The sequence below is a fragment of the Lathyrus oleraceus genome, chromosome 1 (assembly GCF_024323335.1).
Source record: "Lathyrus oleraceus cultivar Zhongwan6 chromosome 1, CAAS_Psat_ZW6_1.0, whole genome shotgun sequence".
NCBI classification, from domain to species: Eukaryota; Viridiplantae; Streptophyta; class Magnoliopsida; order Fabales; family Fabaceae; genus Lathyrus; species Lathyrus oleraceus.
In genome coordinates, this window is record NC_066579.1 from 247025460 (window position 1) to 247035500 (window position 10041).

The 10041-nt window shown below is 37.2% G+C and overlaps 1 protein-coding gene across 1 annotated transcript; it reads left to right on the forward strand.

Annotated features, from left to right (window-relative positions):
- The first annotated feature begins 8056 nt into the window (after positions 1-8056).
- Positions 8057-9112, forward strand: LOC127101830 (uncharacterized). Its single transcript, XM_051039273.1, has one exon. The coding sequence runs from the start codon at positions 8057-8059 to the stop codon at positions 9110-9112; it is 1056 nt and encodes a 351-aa protein (XP_050895230.1).
- Positions 9113-10041: the final 929 nt, after the last annotated feature.

Sequence of the window (10041 nt, forward strand, 5' to 3'; positions counted from 1 at the left end):
AAGAATAGGTTTCCTTAGCAGTTCGCGTGGTTTGCGGCAGAACTTCGTTTGTCCTATCAATCGTCATCAGATTCGCTCCCAATCAGAGCTTCCTCTTGGTTTCTGGGCAGCTGTTTGTGTTTATCTCCTGCATGGTTGTCTCCCATTTAATATGGTGTTGACCTAAAATTCCCCACAGACTCAATAACAGTTTTCCTCAGCCGATTTCCTCCTTCCCAACCTAGAGTTGAGCCTTTGGGATGTTAATTTCTCTTTTCTCCAGCAGTTGTCTCCCTCTTTTTGTGGATTGACCGGGAATTGTATCGATGATTCAAATCTATGACACCTTTGTATCCTTTGCGATCGTTTTGCCAGCATAATCATATATATATATATATATATATATATATATATATATATATATATATATATATATATATATATATATATACACTGATATAATTTCATTATTGCATCATCGGACTTGTTGATTCATTCTCGTGATTTTTAATTCTCTATTATGGTGGTACTTTATTCCCATACAAGTTTGGTGTCTGTCCTTCTTCAATTGTAGAGTGTCAGCCCCATAAGCAAAAATCCTTTAACCTTTCTCCTTTCCTAATGAGTTATTTCCTCATGGATGATTATTATTTCAGCTTCCTCCTTTGTTGATTATCTAGATGGAACCATTCCCCTTGGGTTATATCCTTATTGGGTTGAGTCTTGATTGACCGTTCCTTTCTAGATCTTGCCTAGATAGATGCTTTGGGTCCCCTAAGAGTTTATTATCCTGTAACTAGTAATATTCTTCTTAAGTTTGCAGTTTTTTACGTCTTGCCCAATACCCGGCAAAAGTAACCCTTTCTCTCCCCAGCGAATTCCTTTTCATGTTTCCCCCGGAAGTATCTCCTTGATATGTTCATCCTAACCGATGATGGATATTTTCTTCCCCTGCTTTAAGTCTAACCTTGATATGTTCATCCTAACCGATGCCATATATTTTCTCTTTGGTGTTCTACCCAGTAAAAAGGTAGTCGTAAACCCTACTTTTATTCCCCTCTAAGAGTTAATCCTGGATATGTTCATCCTAACCGATGACGGGTTTCCTTCTCTTTGCAGTCTTCTGCCTAGTAACCGGTAGTTGTAAATCCTGCTTTTTCTCCCCTTTGCAGAGCTTATCCTTGATATGTTCATCTTAACCGATGACAGATATTCTCTTTCTGGTATTCTATCCCGTAACTGATGGATGTAATTCCTATTTCCCTCCTCGGAGTTTATCCTTGATATGTTCATCATAACCGATGACAGATATTCTCTTTCCGGTATTCTATCCAGTAGTCGATAGATATAATTCCTACCTTTTTTCAAGCAGTTTATCCTTGATATGTTTACCTTAATAGGTAACGAATACGCTTCCTAATGTCCCCAGGTAAGTCTATCCTTGATATGTTCATCTTAACCGATGACGGATATTCTTCCCTTTGAGTCTAACCTTGATATGTTCATCTTAACCGATGACGGATATTCTTCCCTTTGAGTCTATCCTTGATATGTTCATCTTAATCGATGACAGATATTCTTCCTTTGAGTCTATCCTTGATATGCTCACTTTAATTAGTAACAAATATTCTCTCATTTTGGTCCTTTGCCCAGTAACCGATAGTTGTAAATCCTATTTTTGTAGTTTTTCCTTAACAATTCTATTCTTACCTAGTACTGGTAATGAATACACCCTCTTGGCAGCCCTCAGCGAGTCATCCTTGATATGTTCATCCTAATCGATGAATGGTGTCCTTGTTGTGAGATCTTTATTATCTCCTTACCCAGTAGCAGGTAGTGGATGATAGATTTATGCTCCTTCTGTGTTGAAGTTTATTTCCTCCTACATTGAGTTTTCCTTACAGAATGTATTATGCTCCTGCAGACCTTCGGTCTCTCTGATTTCTTTTCCTTTGTGGAAACATTTCCCCACATGGAATTTTATTTTACATTCATATCATATGCATCATGAGGTCTCTTAGGGACCAAAATTTATTTCTATATGTTGTTATTTAAGCCCATTCTACTGAGTCGATATGAATACTTTAACCTTCACCTCCTCAGTTAGAATGTCCTTAAATAGGGGAAACTGTAAGACCCCAATTTTGACCCTAAGATCCCACATGCAATCTCATCATATGCATTAGCATTGGGATCATACCTTGGCATCCTCCTTACCCCTATTTCATTGGGTTTGTTTTGGGAGAGATCACCAAGAACCATATGATGTATCATACTTGTATATTATCATTTTTACTAACCAAAATACCAAGAATATGTCTTTGCATTTGCCTAACTCTTTTGCAGGTAAGGCATGATCACCATTGATCTATCAAGTTCACATCTAGGGTTTTAGACCCTAATTGCCAAGAGCTCAACCAAGGAATGATCCACAAAGGTTCTATGCATCATATATGAATCCCCATGATCTCTACATGTTATTTTTATCAAGCATTCTTCAAGAGTTTGGAGTTGATTTGTCTTGGAAACCCTAGTTCATCTAGGTATCTTAAGCAACTTCTTCAACAAGCTTCTTCACCAATTGATCAAATTTCTCAATGGATACTTCAAATTTCATCATCTTATGCATATATTATCTACCATTAGCCTAAAAATTCAAGAGAATTGCAAGTTAGCAAGTTGGTTGACCAGATGAATTCATCTGATCAAAACAGGGTCCCCCTAGACCCTATCTCCTACAATTTTCAACATATGAAAATGATTACAAGAGAAACATTACTCTAAATGACATTAAAAACAACTTTCATGTTGTGGTACAGAGCTAATTTTTCTTGGAAAGTCATTTTCTACGTTGAAACATTATAGGTCATTTTGTCTAAACCCTAATTTGAAAGTCAACTTCCCAAGGTCATAACTTGCTCAATTTTTATGAGATGATAGATTTCCAAGTTTCACAATCCAATTTAAGATGTCTACTTCAATTCTGATGTTTGGAGTGAGAGCTAAATAAACTTTTATGAGCATGTGATATGAGGATACATTATAGGTCATTTTGGACCAATACCATTGAACAAGTGATTTTCATCAACTTCGAAAATGCATAACTCACTCATCCTAAATCCAAATGATGTCAAATTGGTGACCATTTTTAAGGGTTTTGAAAGATATACAACTTTGATGAATACCCTTTTCTCATTTGGAGCTCACATAAGAAGTTAAGCAAGGTGGAATAATTGAATATGTAGCTTGACACTTAGAAAATATTTTGACATGTTAAAATTTTCAAACTTACACCTCAAAATTCACCATGATACAAGTTCCAAATGAAAAAGTGTTCAACATAAGAGTTGTTCCTCATGATCTAAGATTTCCAAAGAGTCCTAATTCATTCATTTTGGACAAAGATTGGTTGGTCTGCACATGGTGTAAACAGACCTGTATCAGTTGGCAAAATCAAAGCTTCAAATGTTCAAACAACTTTGCCTTGCCATTCAAGCTTCATGTAGACATTATTTCAGTTGATTATGGACCTAAATTGATTGCTTCATTCGCCTGCACACGCCCATCCAAGCATGTGCGTTGCATTACCAAAATTGGAGAATTTTTCAAGTGTGCAAATAACACTTCTCATGGCTACAAATAGAGGTCCCTTGCATCGATTCAAAGGACCTTGCGCGCCAACTTTTCCCCCAATCTTCCAAACCCTCTCAATTCAAAGGAAAACCTTAGAAATTTCAATTGAAATTTGAGTCTAAATCTCACTATTTGGAGATTCAAAAACTCCAGGATCCAAAGCTTTGGATTACTCTTAAGCCACTTCCACAAGCTCCATAAGCAAGATCAAGCACGAATTGAAGCAAGAGAGATCCAGTTCTACACAACATTGAAGGTATTTTTCCAGATTCTTATTCTCTTCGATTCTCTCTTAATTCTCATCAATTCTCTTGGAACCTTGGTTGTCTGAAGTCCTACCAATATAGGCAAGAAGATTGAGTTACTTTGAGGTTAAATCGAAGCAACTCAATTGACACACCCTAAAATTCAATTCCATGTATCTCTCTATATATTTGGAGTTAGTTAAAATTGAGGTGATATTCATAATCTACACCATTTCATCTCTAAGATCATGTCCTCTTTCTTCATTTATGATGTGGTGATGATTGAACCAGTCCGGCCGGGGTCATCGGAGAAGATGACCGACCTTTGGCTCCGGCGATGCGTTGGAAGTCTTCTGAGCCATTAGATGAGTTTGAAATGTTTTAATTATGAGCGTACATTGTGATTACCAGGCGTGTGAACATTTGACTCAAGCATCCCATGGAACGCGCGCTCTTCACCACTTGATCTGCCACCTCAATTAATGAGGCAGATCAAATTGTCCATGCTTTTTTGACTATTTGATTTTTATTTTTATTCCTTTGATTTTCATTAATTTATACTAATTTTAATATTGATCCAAAAAATATGAGAGTTTCACCACAAAAATTTAAATAAAATCCTCTTTCATTTTCTGAATTAAAATTATTTTTTGGATCATTATTAATATTTTTCATGATTTAATTAACTTTGTGTATATTTTTAATTGTTTAAAAATACTTTTTAGTTTCCAAAAATGCTGAAAATTTTTCTCTAAGGTCCTTTGACCTTGTTTGACCTATGATAAATCTCATGGCCATTTCTTTGGTGTTTTGATGAGGTTTTAGGAAATTGGCCAACCATATTTAATTTAATGCATCATTTTTACTATTTTTAATTGATTAAATGCCAAATTAATTGTGTAGAGCCATTTTAATTGACTTTGTAAGTTTGACTTGTGTTGTTGGGCCTTGGTCAAGGTTGATTTGACTTTGTTAGGTTAAGATCATTGTATTTAGGGGATTGATAGAATGTACATTCCATCTGCCAAAATGAATGAATGATCTTAACTTGGTAAAAGTCCTCATTTTTCCAATTTGAGTTTGATCCATTTCCCCTCCCTATTCATCTAATTCCCCTCCTTTATGCATTCATGTCATGGACCTATGATATCTCAATATCCTAAGGCTAGTTGATTGCAAAATCAACATAAGTATGGATGAGATTAGATCCCCCCACTTTGCATATTATTTTTGTGTGTGGTATGTTTCATGATCATAGTTCATTATACTATGTCTCTAACATGCATTAACACCAAAATTCTATTGCTCGACCTCAAATAGTTGTGACTTCTACATAAGTCCAATTACGACTGCTTAACATAGCGCTAAATTTTGACATAAAGGCATAGCATTCTAGTTAGTGAGATTGTATGTCTCCTCTCTTTCATGGTATTTTGTGGAAACTTTGCCTTTTTTCCTTCCTTTGGAAGATGTCTTGGTTCAAGGATCCATGCTTGTGATAAGTGGGTTGAGTGTTCTCCAAAGAATGACTTAAACAAAAAAAAAAGCAAAGCAAAAGCAATACTAACTTCTAACTTATTAACAACTAACATTTAATTTCAAGTCCTTTATTTTAATGGACTTTATTTTTGAGCTTTATTCATTTGCCACTATTCATACCATTCTAATTGTTTATGTTAATGTCATTTTCATTTTGTCCACTTGGACCATATTGTGTGATATATTTTGTTTTGTGTATATTATGTTTGTTTGTGTGGTCTTTAACCATTAATGTACATAATAAGAACAAAAAAACCTAAAAAATATCTTGTGTGGACTGTTGGTTTGATCTAAGACAATTGGACTTAGAATTTAGGAAACATTCCCTATGCAAAGGACTTGGCCAATGCCAACTTTCATGTAACCAAATGCTTATGATTTGAAACTTCATCTGGTACATCATTGAAGATCCATTTGAGTTCATCTGCAACATGATCATTGTGAAGCTGTTATTTTGAACATGTGATTTGTGCCATCTTGGAATTCATCTGCTACATGGGAATCTTGAAGAAGATCATGGAGTTTCTAAGCTTGGACGTGGCCTTCTTTATTTGATTCCTTGCTCTTCAACTTTCTATTTTGTGCATTGTTCGTTGCTTGATTCTAAAAGTCCGAGGGAATTTGGGTTTCTATATGACATTCTTGTCTATTGGATTGCAGCCCATTGATCAGATCTTTTCAACTCTTAACTTTTAATTTTGTGCATAGGATTAGTCTTTTCATCTCCTCCCCACTTCTTTAATTTCAAAATCTGTCCCTCCTTTAAAAAAGAACTTCTATGTTTGTGCTTGTTTTTCCAAACTTTGACCACTTTACAAACTAGAAACCTTGGCCTTAAGCCATTGCATTTTCAAACTTCTTTTCTTAATCAAACTTGTAAATAGACTTAACTATACTTGACTTAAAAATTTCAAAAGCCAAAAAGAAATAACTCATTCAAACCATTTTTAGGCCTTTGTGCCTTTCCAACTTACATTTTTATTAAAAGCAATGTACTCACTTTGAAATTGATACCACGAACTATGAGGTTTTGATCCCTCATTTTTATGTTGGTACGTAGGCACAAGTCCGAAGGTCTTGTCAAACACAAAAATATAATTAATGAATTATTTTCTCAACCCCCCATTCTATTTGCTTGCAAACATGATTTGTACAAAAACACATATGCACGCAAGAAGGGCTCTCTAGGAGTACCCAAGACACTTTGGGTGCTAACACCTTCCATCTGTGTAACCAACCCCCTTACCTGAAATCTCTGGCATTTTATTAGTTTTCATTTGAAAACTTCTTATCTTTTGGGTTTTGTTCGTACTTTTCCCTTTTCCATTTGAAACAATAAAAGCGTTGTGGCGACTCTTGCTTATTTGATGTCTAACTTGTCCATAGCTTGATGATCATGAATTTCCCGCTACACTCCACTCCGTAAACATTTAGCAAGTAAGCATTAATATAACAACACCCATTCAAGCGTAAGCATCTTAGATAGTTTCCATCGAGTATGATGGATGTGAGGAGTGCTAATACATTCCCCTTGCATAACCGATTTCCGAACTTGTTCATGGTTGCGATGACCATTCTTTGGGGTTTTCTCGATATTTTCCTTTTCCATTGGAATGAATAAAAACCAATGGCGAATCTGTATTTTTCGTGTAGCAACAGCTGGAGACTCTGCTGAGGATTATTTCCCTAAGCAAGTCAATCCTAGTCTAGGTTGCTTCCTTACATGTTTGGGTGTTTATCCTTTTGCATTATTTGTATTTATTGCCTTTTGCTCTAACTTTTCATTGGATGTCTGTTGCGTGGCTTCTATGTCGTGGTATTGAATGAATACTACCTTGATTGCAAGAAACCTTGTGGGAAAGACTCTCTACCCGAGTCTAGAGTGCAAACTTGAGATAAGAGAGGTTGAGTAGTATGGGCCACTGAGAAGCTTTTCTCGTAAGGTTCGACACCAGAACCTCTCTTAGAGTAAATTCTTTTGAGAATGTTAACGACCGTCAAGCTTTTGGTGTAAGCGATCAATATTTGCATTAGGATCAATACCTCTAAGGACCTTTGTAGAACATTGAACCTTTGGCCAACTAGGAATGATGGTCGCGTATTGCGGGTCCCTGAAAAGCTTTTCTCGCGAGGGTTGGTACGAAGATCTCATCAGAGTAGATTTTCTTGATGGAGTTGTCGACCGATATGCTTTTACCGTAAGCGGCAAATAGTCAAGGAAATCCATGACTCTAAGACCCTTGTCTAGAACCCAATGTCAATGGTCGTGTAGTGTGGGTCCCCGAGAAGCTTTTCTCGCGAGGGTCGGTTTGAAGATCTCACCCAGAATAGACTCATTTGATGGAGTTGTCGATCGACATGCTTTTGTCGTAAGCGGAAAATAGTCAAATGAATCCATGACTATGTGTTTCCTATCTAAAACCCTAGATTACACCCGATGAGTTCTTTATGTGGAAAGAAATCAGTGTTATCTACCATCTGTATCTCGAACCTGTGATACTATGCCTGCTTATGTGTTCAACTTGTGAAAACCATGCTTATGGACCGTACATTCATGCATTCATACATTCATGCATCACACGCATAAACAACATCAAAACAAAGCTCTTAGTATCTGGTGTTTATTGTAGGAAATTACAAGGGCATTTTCCAAAGTAATCATGAATCCTATTCTCAGAAAAAGCATATTTACTTTTCGATACAAGGAACCTCGAATGGACAGTTCGAAAGCTTTGAGTTCCAAGTTGGCACCAGTCAAGTACAAATGCTACGCAACTTATGGAAACATTCTGGACCTAGTGAACGAGAATATGGACTATGGAGCTCTCACTACTTTGGCTAAGTGCTATGATATCCCTTTGCATTGCTTCACTTTCCTAGATTTCCAGATAGCTCCCACTTTCGAAGAGTTTGAGAGAATTCTGAATCGGCCCATCAAAGATCATAATCCATTCCCAAAGATTGAAGAAGACTTCAATATGCCCAAATTAGCAGCAGTGTTGGGTATTGACGTAAATGAACTAGTATCCAGTTGGTCTCCTAAAGGGGTTGATAAAGGGTTCACAAGGAAGTTTTTGGAAGGCCATGCTTGGAAATTTGCTAAAGAAGAAAAATGGAAATCTTGTATTACAATCTTGGCCTTGTTGATCTTTGGGATCATACTATTCCCAAACATCGATAACTTCATAGATCGTTCAACAATAGAGGTTTTCTTATTTGGCAACCCGGTGCCATTTCTCTTGGTAGACTTCTACCATATTTTCCACACTCACCACGAGAAGAAGGGTGGGACTTTCCTATGTTGTGTTCCATTGTTGCATATGTGGATGAAAACCCACATGCCACAAAAGGGTCCTTTTGTCTCCAAGGATCTCCCATGGTCTCAGAAATTTGCTTCACTCTCTGCCGGTTCCATCCAGTGGTACAAGAGGGAATCGGAAACCCAAGACATCATCTTTAGGTGTGGAGGATTTCCAAATATACCCTTGATAGGTACACATGGGTGTATTAATTACAATCCTGTGTCGTGCATGAGGAAATTTGGACACGCAATGAATGGTCCTCCTGAAGATAAAGACTTGGTACCTTTTGTTATCAACAATATTGATCCACTTAACCCTATTGTAAGGAAAGTGAGAAAAGCCTGGACGAAGATTGTCAGAAGTGGTTCGGAACTTGGGAAGAAAAATGTCATTGCCAAAGAGCCATACGTGTAGTGGGCAAAAGAAAGAGCCCAAATAGCCAAGATCCCTTTCCATTTTGAGTCCTCATCTCTCCCTCAAGTACCAAAGCCTGAACCAATCTTACAAGAGGATGTTGATAAACTTACTAGTAAGATAAGTGGACTTGAAATAGAGAACACTCTACTGCGGAACCATCTCATCAAGGAGAAGCAAATGAGTGAAGAATTAGAAGATAAGGGCAAGGAAGTAAAAACCATGTATGAAAGTAGCAAGAAGAGAGCCATGGGAGAAAAAGGGAAAAAATAATGAGTCGGCGGCGCTCTCCTAGAAGCTAATTTAGAACTCAGTGGTCGTAATAATGAATTGGATTGAGCCTGGCGTGTCGTCCGAGACTTGGAAAGGACTCTAGAGCTGACTAACATGGACAAGAAGAGTGCTAGAGAAGACTGGGAAGCTCAGATCAATGAATTAAGGAATACCATCAAGGAGTATCAGGATCATGCCTCCCACGAGAAGTTGGAAAAAGAGAATATATAACGAGCCTACCTTCATGCGAAGTTTCATTTCGGAAAAGCCTGTGAGAAGATCCAGAATATGAAGGCAGGAATTATTGATGAAGCCTACCAAGAGTTGAGGAATAGTTGTCTATATTGGGAAGATGCCTATCGAAGAACCGAAGGTGATATAGCTGAAAGAGATACCATAATTAGGAACTTGCAAGGTCTCTACACCGAATGGAAGAACAAGTTTGCAAATATGGAAGTTCTGACCAACTATGCTCTTCAGGATTTCCCTGACAAGATGAAAGAGGCTGACCTAATCATGCATCAAGAGAACACTCCTCACCAAGTCTAAAACTTTGTGAAGTTATGTAAGAAGACTCTAGCCGAGCTAATCACCGATGTTTAAGCTCTTCGTAAATCTCAAGGGATCACATTTCGAGAGTTATCTCTTTAGCTTTC